This window comes from Sander lucioperca, chromosome 5 (assembly GCF_008315115.2).
Source record: "Sander lucioperca isolate FBNREF2018 chromosome 5, SLUC_FBN_1.2, whole genome shotgun sequence".
Classification (NCBI taxonomy): domain Eukaryota; kingdom Metazoa; phylum Chordata; class Actinopteri; order Perciformes; family Percidae; genus Sander; species Sander lucioperca.
Window position 1 is genome coordinate 4,673,890 of NC_050177.1, and position 13,760 is coordinate 4,687,649.

General features: G+C 40.1%; 1 protein-coding gene and 1 pseudogene across 1 annotated transcript; one reads left to right on the top strand and one right to left on the bottom strand.

Moving 5' to 3' along the window:
- LOC118495060 overlaps positions 1-13,760 on the bottom strand; it is a 1,111,612-nt pseudogene that overhangs the window by 573,610 nt on the left and 524,242 nt on the right.
- Positions 10,798-12,609, top strand: LOC116059042. Its single transcript, XM_031312037.2, has 3 exons — positions 10,798-10,881; positions 11,376-12,046; positions 12,293-12,609. Exons 1-3 carry the CDS (start codon positions 10,855-10,857, stop codon positions 12,387-12,389), a joined length of 795 nt encoding a protein of 264 aa, XP_031167897.2. The 5' UTR covers positions 10,798-10,854; the 3' UTR covers positions 12,390-12,609.

Consider the following 13,760-nt stretch of genomic DNA (forward strand, 5'->3'; position numbering starts at 1 on the left):
ATTTATAACTTGATTTTGGTGAGCCTAACTTGAAAATGTCAGGACGTCTATATACTGTTTTAAATGTTGCCAGCTTGCATACGGTTGATCCAATATCACTGAATACAAAGACATTTTCATAAATCCATTACAAAAAAATGTAAAGGAAAATAGGAATGTTCCCTATAATTTCATGTAATTAGGAATTTGCTATAACTAAAGAATCCATTTTTCTTTAAGTTTTGAAATGGTTTACGAATTGATCAATGTACACTGTTTTCTTCCCCTCTGTGCTAATACTAATATTTTACAAATTACTTTTACAAACCATGTGAAGCTGAATGCTGGACTGTTTCTAAAATGGGGACTTCAAATACTAATCAAATGATCAAAAAAATTTAAACAAAAAAACAAATGTGTATGTTGTTAATTAAAATGAGAAACATGTATGTTCCCCTGTATAATTTACATTTCTAAGAAAGATTTGTATCAATATTTTTGTGGCTGTTAGAATTATATGAATAATATCTATCTAACTAACAATAACAATAATATGATGTACTGTATATCCATCCAGTTCTTTGTCCATTTCCTGTCATCCTCTACAATATCCTTCAGTTGATCATTTATGTATTTCAGTAATGTATTCAAAAGAAATCCAATGACCTGATGTAGGAGCGCTGTCGTTGATCCCAGTGTAGTGGTCTATACACAGATGTGTTAACCTTTAAAACTGTCACTCCCTCTGTCTCTCCTCTCACTCTTTCTCTATTAGTGATAGATATTCTGTAGTCGCAATAGATACTATTAGCTTGTACTCATTAGATGATGTAGGACCAGTAAGGATATAACTTTCACATTTTTCCATCTAGGAAAAAAAGCTGACTTGTATTTCTATTTTTCTGTTGAATTTCTGTTCTGTGCTGCTCTCACATGGTTTCAGCGAACCAAAGCTCTCATTGAAAACATTTGAAGGAAGATTGGCTGTAAGATGTTCTCTTGTAAACAAGGCATTAATTGGACCCCCACCCTTGAATGTTATAAAAAGGGGGTTTGCCATACTACCTTAAATGCGAATGCTAGATATGCAAAACACTTTGATTTGGATTGGACAAAATCAAAGAGCAGGAGGGATTTTATTACACTGATGAAACAAATGACCTATTTTATATAGTTACAACATATCAATGGTAATAACAGTAATAACAATAATAAAGTATTACTATTACTATTATAAATATAAATAATCTGAACTTTATATTTTAGTATTTGCACTCTTGAAATATCCCAGTGGCTCATGGTACTACTTTTTAAATACTGTTTTATTTACTTGTTCAGTACTTGTACATTTAGATTTGAACTCAACACCTTAAATGTTTGTATTTATTTATTCTTGAATGGAAACAGCTCACACTTTAATCAATGTTAGATTGCCAATCTCTAAATTGACTAAAATACTTAGATAGTCTGCTTACATAGTCTTAGAAACTTGCAATACCTGTCTGTCATGGACAGCAGTGCCAAGATAACTGGTCTATCTTCATATGCCACTAGTTTGCCAGTTTGCATTAGCAAATAATGCCTTTCGGGGGACACACACTGACAGTTAGGGTGGTCAAATTAATTGTATTTATACAGGCAAAAAAATTACAAATTACACATGTGTCTCAGAAAGCAGCACAGTAGTGGTTAGCACTGTCTCCTCACAGCCAGAAGATTCTGGGTTCGAGGCTGCTGGCCAGCTGGAACCTTTTTGTGTGAAGTTTGCATGTTCTCCCTGTGGTCTGCTGAATTAAAGTCCCACGTTTGTTTGACCCAACCACCTACACTGACCTCCTTCCTCTGAATGTGTTGGTTTGTAATAAAATCACATACTTTTTCTTTTGTTCTCATAAATATTATGGCTGCTGGAGGGCAATTACACTTGAATGTAAACATACCTCGTTTTAAGGCATTTGTTGTCACTTTTACACTAGTCAAACTAAGCTGCCAGCATTGTGAGAGACTAAACAGAGTAGAAATCAGAACTTCATCCTGTTCATCCTGTACTACAGCATCCTTTAGTTGCCTGAAATTCTAAGACAAAATAAGCTGTGAAATCAAAAGCTCAAAGTGTAGCTTTACTTTACTTTTCACTGCTTTAGCACTTAACCCTGCTCCTGATTGTGAAGTTGCTAATGCAACAGAATTCATAGGACAGAAGCACCTAACAGAGTTCTGAGTAGCATTTAAGGAATCATACTTTAATGCACACATTGGTGCCATGCTTTACCTTTAGATCAATACACTCACTGGCCCTCATTTATCAACCTAATGTAGAAACCAGCGCCAGATATGAAACCAGATATGAACGCAGAAATCATCTTACGACAGGCTTCACATGTGATTCATGAAATGTTCATATCACACCAATCAGAACGTAAGAATGGTCGTACATTGATAAAGGCAGCGGCTGGAAACAATTGTAATTTAAATATCACGGCCCAATATATTCTTGGTTTTGAGGCCTCGCCCCTACAATTTACGACATGGCGAGACGTAATCCAGCTAAGAAGCGGCACTTTTCAGATGTGGAAATTGAAACCCTGATATCTCAGATTCAATTGCACTTACGTGTGTACTATTTGACAGCCTGAAAACTGGTATAAAAGGCTGTAGAAAGAATGCGGAATGGAGAGATCACTGATGCGGTCAAGTGTTGCCATAGTAAATCTGACTCCAGCTGAAGTTTATTTAATTTATGCATCCTTGACATACGTATGCCATAGTCCTAGTAATATACAGACTTATATTGCAATCTCTTAGGCCTACATGTAGGTGTACATATGTTTAAATAAACACACAGTAGCATGTTTATGCAGTGTCTTTTATTAGGGCCGGAGCGCCGACAACTGCGAAGGCCCCAATTGAAACTGAAGGAATTATTATTAGGGCCCGAGCGCCGACAGCGGCGAAGGCCCTATTGAAACTGAATGAATTATTATTATTAGGGCCCGAGCGCCGACAGCGGCGAAGGCCCTATTGAAACTGAAGGAATTATTATTATTAGGGCCCGAGCGCCGACAGCGGCGAAGGCCCTATTGAAACTGAAGGAATTATTATTATTAGGGCCCGAGCGCCGACAGCGGCGAAGGCCCTATTGAAACTGAAGGAATTATTATTATTAGGGCCCGAGCGCCGACAGCGGCGAAGGCCCTATTGAAACTGAAGGAATTATTATTAGGGCCCGAGCGCCGACAGTGGCGAAGGCCCTATTGAAACTGAAGGAATTATTATTATTAGGGCCCGAGCGCCGACAGCGGCGAAGGCCCTATTGAAACTGAAGGAATTATTATTAGGGCCCGAGCGCCGACAGCGGCGAAGGCCCTATTGAAACTGAAGGAATTATTATTATTATTAGAGCCCGAGCGCCGACAGCGGCGAAGGCCCTATTGAAACTGAAGGAATTATTAGGGCCCGAGCGCCGACAGCGGCGAAGGCCCTATTGAAACTGAAGGAATTATTATTATTATTAGAGCCCGAGCGCCGACAGCGGCGAAGGCCCTATTGGAACTGAAGGAATTATTATTATTCTTTTTCCCGGCAAATGAATTGGCTTTTTGAGGGGCTTAACATATTCAAAAACTCACCAAATTTGGCGGTCGCATCAAGTCTGTTAATTATTTATTAAAGCCAAAAAATGGCTCGCTAGCGCCCCCTACAATGTTAAAAGAATTGAGCCCCTGCAGTGCGTTTAACGTAGACTCACGAAACTTGGTACACATATGTATCATGTCAAGATGTACAAAAAACGTCATTGAAGCCATACCCTAAGCCCAACAGGAAGTCCGCCATTTTGATTTCAAAGTTCGAAATTAGTGCGATTTTGGCCATTTCCACATGTCGTACTTTAACGAACTCCTCCTAGAGATTTCATCCAATCAACTTCAAATTCGGTCTGTGCCATCTTAAGAAGTTAAAGATGAAAAGTTGTTAAAAGAAAAACTTTTCGTCATAGGGCATGGCCGTGGCGGGGCGGCCATTTTGTGCGTTTCGCCGCCGAAACAGGAAGTGGGTGTAACTCGAGTGTACATTGTCCGATTGGCTCGAAACTTTTCAGGATTCATAAGAGTCCAACCCTGAGGACAAATAAAGGCCGATATTTACTTAAAGTCATAGCGCCCCCTAGTGGCAACAGGAAGTAGGCCTAAAAGTCAAGGTGCTATACTTTAACGAACTCCTCCTAGAGATTTCATCCGATGTACTTCAAACTTGGTCTCTATCATCGCAACACCTTAAAGATGAAAAGTTATTAAAAGAAAAACTTTTCGTCTGACGGTGTGGGCGTGGCGTGGCGGCCATTTTGAGTGTTGAGCGATGAACAAATAAATTGTTGTAACTTGAGTGTACGTTGTCGTATCTGCCCGAAAATTCTCACGATTGACAAGGGTCCAGGCCTGAGGACACCTACAGGCCATATTTGACTTTTGGTCATAGCGCCCCCCGCTGGCAACAGGAAATGCGCCTTATAATGACAAACATCATCCGATTTACATGAAACTTAGAATGTGTGGTCTACATGTGATAATGAGCCGGCCCCTATAATATAACCACGCCCACTTACTCAGGCCACGCCCCCTTTCATAACATTTGTACCGTTTAAGGTAGAGTCTTGTGTGAGGTGTCATTGAACTCAGCAGAGAGTTCCTTCTTCATTGTTGATCGTTTGGCCCGCCCCCTATGCTTAAGCCACGCCCCCTTTCATAACATTTGAACCGTTTAAGGTAGGGTCTTGTGTGAGGTGTCATTGAACTCAGCAGAGAGTTACTTCTTCATTGGTGATGTTTGGCCCGCCCCCTCTGCTTAAGCCACGCCCCCTTTAATAACATTTGAACGATTTAAGGTTGACCATTGTGTGGGGTATCAATGAAATCAGCAGAGAGTTCCTTCTTCATTGGTGATGGTTTGGCCCGCCCCCTATGCTTAAGCCACGCCCTCTTTCATAACATTTGAACGATTTAAGGTTGACCATTGTGTGAGGTATCAATGAACTCAGCAGAGAGTTCCTTCTTCATTGGTGATGTTTTGGCCCGCCCCTATGCTTAAGGCACGCCCCCTTTCATAACATTTGAACCGATTAAGGTAGACCCTTGTGTGAGGTATCATTGAACTCAGCAGAGACTTCCTTTTTAATTGGTGATGGGTTAACCCGGCCCCTATCATTTAGCCACGCCCCTTTTTATAACTGGTGACCCATTTAAGGAAGAGTCTTGTGTGAGGTGTCATTGAACTCAGCAGAGAGTTGCTTCTTCATTGGTGACGGTTTGGCCCGCCCCCTATGTTCAAGCCACGCCCCCTTTCATAAATGCTGACCCATCTAAGGTAGAGTCTTGTGTGAGGTATCATTGAACGCAGCAGGGAGTTCCCTTTTCATTGGTGACGATTTGCGGTGTCTGAGTGCCGCGCAAATGCACGGTCGCAAGGAGCGGCGACCGCCGGTGACCCCGACGCGCGCAGAGGAGCAAGGGCCCGTCCATCGCTGCTTGCAGCTTTAATTATTATTCTTTTTCCCGGCAAATGAATTGCCTTTTTGAGGGGCTTAACATATTCAGAAACTCACCAAAGTTGGCAGTCGCATCAAGTCTGGTGAGAATTTACGTATTTTAAGGGATTCGGGAATAGGCGCACAAAAATGGCTCGCTAGCGCCCCCTACAAAGTTAAAATAATTGAGCCCCTGCAGTACGTTTAACGTAGACTCACAAAACTTGGTCTACATATGTAGCATGTCAAGACGTACAAGAAACGCCATTGGAGCCATACCCAAAACCCAACAGGAAGTCCGCCATTTTGAATTGAAAGTTCAAAATTAGTGCGATTTTGGCCATTTCCATGTGTCGTACTTTAACGAAATCCTCCTAGAGATTTCATCCGATCAACTTCAAATTTGGTCTGTACCATCTTAAGACCTTAAAGATGAAAAGCTGTTAAAAGAAAAACTTTTCATCATATGGCGTGGCCGGGGCCGGGGCAGCCATTTTGTGCGGTTCACCATTGAAATAGGAAGTGGGTGTAACTCGAGTGTACATTGTCCAGTTGCCTCGAAACTTTTCAAGATTCATAAGGCTCTAACTCTGAGGACATTTACCCGACAAAATTGACTCAAAGTCATAGCGCTCCCTAGTGGCAACAGGAAGTAGGCCAAAAAGTCAAGGTGCTATACTTTAACGAACTCCTCCTAGAGATTTAATCCGATGGACAAATTTGGTCTGTACCATATCAACACCTTAAAGATGAAAAGTTATTAAAAGAAAAACTTTTCATCAAACGGTGTGGGGGTGGCATGGCGGCCATTTTGAGTGTTGTGAGCGATGAACAATGAAATTGTTGTAACTTGAGTGTACGTTGTTGTATCTGCCCGAAATTTTTCATGATTGACAAGGGTCCAGGTCTGAGGACATATACAGGCCAATATTTACTTTTGGTCAATTGGTCAATGGCAGAAAATAAATTGTTCACTTGCAGCGATTAACAACACTTTAAAAGAGAATCGAAAACCTGAAGAATAAATAAAAATGTTGTGCATCGTCATGTTTACTGTATTGAATATCATTGCCAAACATAACAACTATACCTTTTAAAAGCGAGGAATAATATCCTGTCTCCTTCGTAAAGTCCCCAGTTGGGGCTGTGCTAGACACTGGTCTCTGGGCATTGGGTCATCTGGCTCCATCACTACATTTATGGCACCCTGTTTTCCTGCGCGATGTTTTGCAGAACCCCACAGGCTAAAACAATGTTGCAGACTTTTTCTGGCGTGTATAGTAGGGTTACCCCCGCTGATGCAAGACAGGGCCATCTGCCTTTAATCAATCCGATGGAGCGCTCCTACACCTGTTTTAGGTCGTACTCACGTTTCATAAATGAGGGCCACTGTGTTGTTGAACATGGTGAGTGGAGGGTGAGTGGAGGGCCTGTCCTTCCCTGGAGTGCAGTCATGTACCCTTATTGACAATGGTGACAGTTTATCGTGCTGTTTAAATTATGTTAGCAAATCTTCCACTCATAAAGTATAAAGTTTTAATGTATATTCAGACCCAAAGGTCATAGACAGATCATCACATCAGGTGTCACATATATATATATATATATATATATATATATATATATATATATATATATATATATATATATATATATATATATATATATATACTGTCTGGCTGATCCAATTTGCAAGGGGCAACATTGCTGCATCTGGGGCTTAGCACCGCCCAGGAAGATTGTGATTTGTTTGAAGAAATACAAACAAGCCAGAGTGTTTTTTTCCCTATAGCAGAGTTTTAAGTTGTGCAGCCAGACCATACTCCAGTGCTGACACAGTGACACAGGTCTCGCAGTGTGAGACTACAAACTGTCTGATTCTGTACCTGCCTTAACACACTTTGAAAATAAAGTGTTATTAAAGTATGAGCTGTTGGCCCTTTCAAGTAGCTAATCCAGTTCCACATCTTATGCAGTACACCTTCATTGCTTCAGATTGTTTTGACTTGATCTCGCTTTTTTAAGGTAGCATGGCTCTGTTTTTGCTGTACTTTAATATTGACAGCAGTTTACAGCTAATGAATGTTATACATCTTGCTATCATCATTGGATAATTGTTGACTAGAAAATAATAGAAAACACAACATGTAGGTTTAGAATATGTATTGTGAGTGAACTGCTGTATCCATTTAAACTTGAAGTTTGTAGCTAAGTGCTAGGTCAAGCGCACATCTTGTCACTGAAACACAGCTCATGCCTGCTGGTAGCTGGAGATACTCTTGATATTGGAAGGTTTACGCGTGTGTATGTATAGCTTCTTGTATAGCCAACACTCACAGCTAAACTTTTCCAATGAAACAAATGGAATGATGCTGAAACAAAAATATAAGGTGCAATAATAATTTTCTTCAAAGTGTTACCAACAGTGGCACAACTCTACACCAACTTGAAGGTTTCATGTTTTTAGAAGTGATGCAGTAATTAGTGTCTCAGCATGTAGCAGTAAAAGCTTTTCCTTTATCTGGAGATATCTGATTGCCTTGCCCATTACTACCACTTGCCCATTTTTGTTAGAGTTAACAAACTTCTTACCATGAGAGCTGACTGAATGGACTGACGGTCTGAAAACATCTTTCAGGTCTTCTTGTATGGCTTGCTCAAGCCCTGTTGTAAAAATAAATAAAATAAAACTAAGTGGATGGGAGTCTCTCACATCCCAGATGTGGAAAGTATAATTTTATATTTGTATATTCAAATAATGACAATAAAAGATGTTTGTGAAAGGTGTCCATCCTCTACTCTGGTCCAGAAATCAATGTTTGTCTAAAAAAAATGAAATAAAGCTGTTTTCAATCAGTTTAACTAATGTTTTTACTGCTGAACAACATGAAATCAACAGAAACATGGGACAACAACGTTTTTATTCATATTGATGAAATTGTAACACAAGTTGCTAGCTTTTTCTGAAGCTTTTAATGTCATTTCATGGACTGTTGCAATGGTCAGATATTGACGCACATATCGCCCTTTAGCGTCTGTATGGAACGCACAGGCATAGCAGCGGATCGACCACTGTCGCACTGTAAGATGACGTAGTAGGAAGAGCGACAACAGTATTGAGTAACATGAAAGACCGCGTAAATTCCGCGTAAGGGGTTGGGTTGGTGGATGGGTCAAACAACACAGGAAACCGGAGTTTGTGTCCCATTGTTGTCCCCCGTGTTATTTACACCCACCCACGATCTTTTCCTAACCCTAACTATCCCGTTCTTGTCTCTCATGCAGTTAAACGTACATTTTTAAACCTTACCCATGATCTTTCCCTAACCCTTAAGCTTGATTTATGTGCGATGTATGCTGTTATGTAATATCAAGAGCTGAAGGGAAATGAACGAGGGCATGTTGAACCACTCTTGAATTTCCCCTTGGGGATCAATAAAGTATCTATCTATCTGTCTATCTATCTATGGTGCTTTCTATTCAACAAAGGGTTGAAAACACACTGAATTACCATCCTTGAGCCTTTTTCTTTAAGCCAAGAGCGCCATCTAGTGGGGTCAACAAATACAACTAATGGTTCATGAACCTTCACTTGGACATCACTAGCCTGAGCCATTCGCAGCACAGTTGGCAAGTACCAGTCATTTGAATCCGATTAAAGCTGCCAGTGCAGGGTGCGGAGGAGCAGTGTAGTTCGAAATGATTTCCTTCTCTATGACTCTGTTGTTTATTAAACTATGGGGGCGAACATGACACATGGAAATGCAGTGTCAAATGACAGCTAGTAGTAGTAGTAGCATAGACTGTTAATATTAATGGACAGAGCATGTGTGACGACACCTATTGGTTTGTGGAGATCTGCTATGAGTTGTCGAGTTTGCCGTTACGAGCGCAGCCATCCTGGTTGCAGATGTGACGCTTTTAGACGAGGGAGAAGTGAAGGAGGAGCTAGCTGAGAGTTGGCAACGCTGCTTACACTCTACGTTACGTTACACACTTTCACTGGCAATCACATCATAGCCACGCCCTAAAACACCCCCTGCTTTATTGTCGATTTTAAAGTGCCCATATTATGAAAAAAATACTTTTTCTGGGATTTGGGGTGTTCTTGTGTGTCTCTGGTGCTTCCGCACACATAGAAACTTTGAAAAAAATCCATCCATGCTGAGTGAGATACGGTTTCTGAATGTGTCCTGCCTTCAGTCTCCGGGTGAGCTGTTCAAAATCGGCACGGCTTGTGACGTCACAAGCCGAAACGAGCTGGCTAACCGCAATCATTAGCTCGTAGCGTTAGCATGCTAATGCTAGCATGCTACCTCTAGCATGCTACCTCGTTCTCAATAGCAAAGCACTGCTACAACACACACAAGTTCACCATAATCTACAAAAGAACTACTTACATGTGCGCCCTCATTTAGATGTCACCCAGCTAATCCTGCCTTGTAACTGATTGAAGTTGTAGAAACAGCCTTTCTTTGGAGCTAGCTAGCTGACATGATCTACATCTGAGCTACTGCGCATGTGCGAGTGCAATGAAAGATAGTACAGAAGAAGAAGAAGAAAAGAGGTCTCACTCTGTAGCTAGCTAACAGAGACCAGCTGAAAAGAGGATCTGCAGCAGTGAGAGAGAGCGGTGCAGTACAAGTTTTTTGAAAATTAAACCATGTAAACCTATTCTGGTACAACCTTAAAATACAATTATGAACCTGAAAATGAGCATAATATGGGAGCTTTAAAATCAACGAGACCATAATTATGGAGCTAGAAGAGTCTCAATAAAGATAAATGCACACACTACATTCACATATGCACACACAGGATTCATACATGCACACACATGATTCATAAATACACACACAGGATACACAAATGCGCACAAAATTCACAAATACACACAAAATTTAAAAAGCACAGAAGATTCACAAATGCATACAAAATTCGTAAATGCACACAAAATTCATAAATGCACACACAATTCAGAAATGCAAACAAAATTTATAAATGCACACAAGATTCAGAAATGCACAGGACAAGATTCAGAAATGTATTTCTGATGCACACACAAATATATCTTGATTTACAAACTGCTTGCGGTCTGTGAACTTCATTGCATTTTTGTGTGAATTTTGAGACTGGCCTGACTTGGCTCGACACACAAATGCCTTTTTTTAAACAGGGAATGATCTGCAACCAATCAGATATCTCCCTTGTTTTAGCCAATCACAAGAACGCACCCCACGTGGGGGATTGTTTACTTATAAGCCAATCACATGAACGCGTGCACACAGTGCTATGTATGTGGTGCAGGCGCGCGCTAGCGCGGTGGAGTTCAGTCAGTTGGTTGAAACCTCAACATGGCTTCTGGCAACGACAGGGGAGCGGTAAGTATAACTTAACGTGTTTAGCTAGTAATCTCCTTGTTATGAGATGTTGTTTAATTGTTAATGTTAACCGATTTAATTGTGCAACTATCAACATAAGCTAGCGAGCTGAGCTAGCGAGGTGTCTGCATGCTTATAGGGTCAGGCTAGTATCTTAAAGTTGAAATTCTTGTGAATTAAGTGACTGTTTGACAGGGTCTGTCGCCCCAAGCCGAGGTAGCAGCTCGGGCTATTGTGCAGTTATTGGCCCGGGAGCTGTCCTCGGCCCCAATTTAATAATAATAATAATAATAATAATAATAATAATAATAATAATAATAATTATAATAATAATTATAATAATAATTATAATAATTATAAATAACTTAATAAGACGAAGCTGAAGTTGGCCTCCAATTCACAGCTTCTGATTTTGCATTTAAGGGGAAAGTTAAGAAAAAGTTTACAGACAGCAAGTGAATAAAATGAAATATCTATTTCTCTCTATCCCTTAGGAATCACTGAAGCGTGAAATCCTTCAGAGATTGCATGACCGACTGCTACACATCTTGGAGAGGCAGCCTCTCGACATGGAAGGGTTACATTTTGTTTGCCATCAGAATTTAGTTTTATTAAGTGCTCTGGATGACGCAGTGAATGTAGGAGAAGAACTACTGTCTGCACTTACAAATTTAAGTACTGTTATCCAACAGGAGATGGAGAATGAGCAGACATTTATAACACTGGATTTGCAGAAGGGCTTTCGTGGGCGTCCACGATTGACGACGTCAGTAGAGACCCTCACACATCTTCTAGAACTTGGGCTGCCATCAAAATGCATCGCTAGACTCCTTGGTGTGTCGAGAGCTACGCTTTTTAGGCAGGTGGCTGAAAATAATCTATTTATATCTGCCTCATACAGTGGCTGCAGTGATGATGAATTGGACTCATTGATCACAGGAATTAAGAGCACAATGCCAGATACTGGGTGCAGAGTAGTCAAAGGTGCTCTACTTGCACAGGGACACAGAGTGCAATGGGACAGAGTGTATGCATCCATGCATCGCGTGGACAGTGTAGGTGTGCTTTCCAGGATGACTCGTCTGAGATGTGTGGTGAGGAGGACGTACACGGTTCCTTACCCGAAGTACATGGTGCACATTGACACCAATCACAAGCTCATCAGGTATGTCTGCACACTATCTGTATCTGTTTAGTTTGTTTTTGTTTCTAGTTGTGTATCTGGCATTGTGTATATTGTATCACATCAACCAGAGTAATAGATCACAGTGAACATCATTGAATTAGAGTGCCATGAACTGATTTTATTCTGCTTACATTCCCAGAGATATTGTATTGTAAGACATAGGCTGTTGGAGATGTTATGTAGTGTGTTTTGGACTTACTACTTGTCTGATTTATTTTAACTTAGGTACAACTTTGTTATCTTTGGGGGAATAGATGGCTATATTACAAAGGTAAGATTTTTACCTGTCAAGGACAAAGAACTGCAAAATGTTACTGACTGACCCCATTTTAAGCATGGAAGATGTTTTCTTCTCATACATTTCAGTTTATTTTCTGTACAAACAGGTGGTGTTCCTTAGAAACAAATATATTTGACTTCTATGGTTTTCTGTCATCCAGCAGTGTAGCCTACCCCTAGGGTCATTCCATACCAACTCACCTGGAACCTCCTAATTCATGTCATAGATTTTCACAGTAATTTGAAAAAGTCAGAATCAGTCTTTGCAAACTCCTATAGCTCTACTCCAAATACTGATTAAGTTATGCATTTTAAAGTGGGGTCTTCTGATCCTGATTCTTTGTATGTGTATGCTAAGCCTCACCAGTTGCTTATTTTTTAGATTTTCCCTGAACATACAAGAGACCATTAGGATAATTTGCAACATTAATTATGTATGTATGTATTTTTGAAATGTGAAAATGAGTGGAGAAACTAATCTCTGAAAATGAAAGATTGTTTGTTTGCATTAGGCTATTTACATGAATACATGTAGCAAATGTCCTTATGGTCTCTTGGATGTTCATGACAAATGTAAAAAATAAGCAACTGGTTAGCCTTGGCATACACAGCATATTCCTAAGTCCCGTTGATTTTAATAGACTTTTCACTTGAATGGTTTCAGGAAAGTCAATTACATGAACTTGGCTTTGCAAAGTCGTATTAAACCTATAACGTATTATTCTATGTTAACTTTGAGGGTGTACTTTTAACCTTTAACAATTTTCCTGTCAAGTTTACATCTGTCCCATTCAGCGAACTATTCCTCATGCCAATGCAGTTTTATCAGTGCTGAACTCTTTATTATGAACTGAACTAAAATTAACTGTTTTGATGATTTCTCATGTCATGAGATCCCACTATAAATTGAATGATTCAATAGTTCTTACTGTTCCACCTGTCATTTAGGCATTGTTTTTACCCCTTCAGAACTTTGTCAGCTGAGGAAAGGGGAAAATAAATTCTTGACAGTATTGATGTATTATTCTATTTGTTCCTGTATGTGTAGATGATGTACCTTAAAGCAGCCATATTATACTCATTTTCAGGTTCATAATTGTATTTTAAGGTTGTACCAGAATAGGTTTACATGGTTTAATTTTCAAAAAAACACCATATTTTTGTTGTACTGCACCGCTCTCTCTCACTGCTGCAGCTCCTCTTTTCACCTGGTCTCTGTTTTAGCTACAGAGTGAGACCTCTTTTCTTCTTCTTCTTCTTCTGTACTATCTTTGATTGCACTTGCACATGCGCAGTAGCTCAGATGTAGATCATGTCAGCTAGCTAGCTCCATAGACCGTAAAAGAAAGGCTGTTTCTACAACTTCGGTCAGTTACAAGGCAGGATTAGCTGGGAGACTTCTAAATGAGGGTGC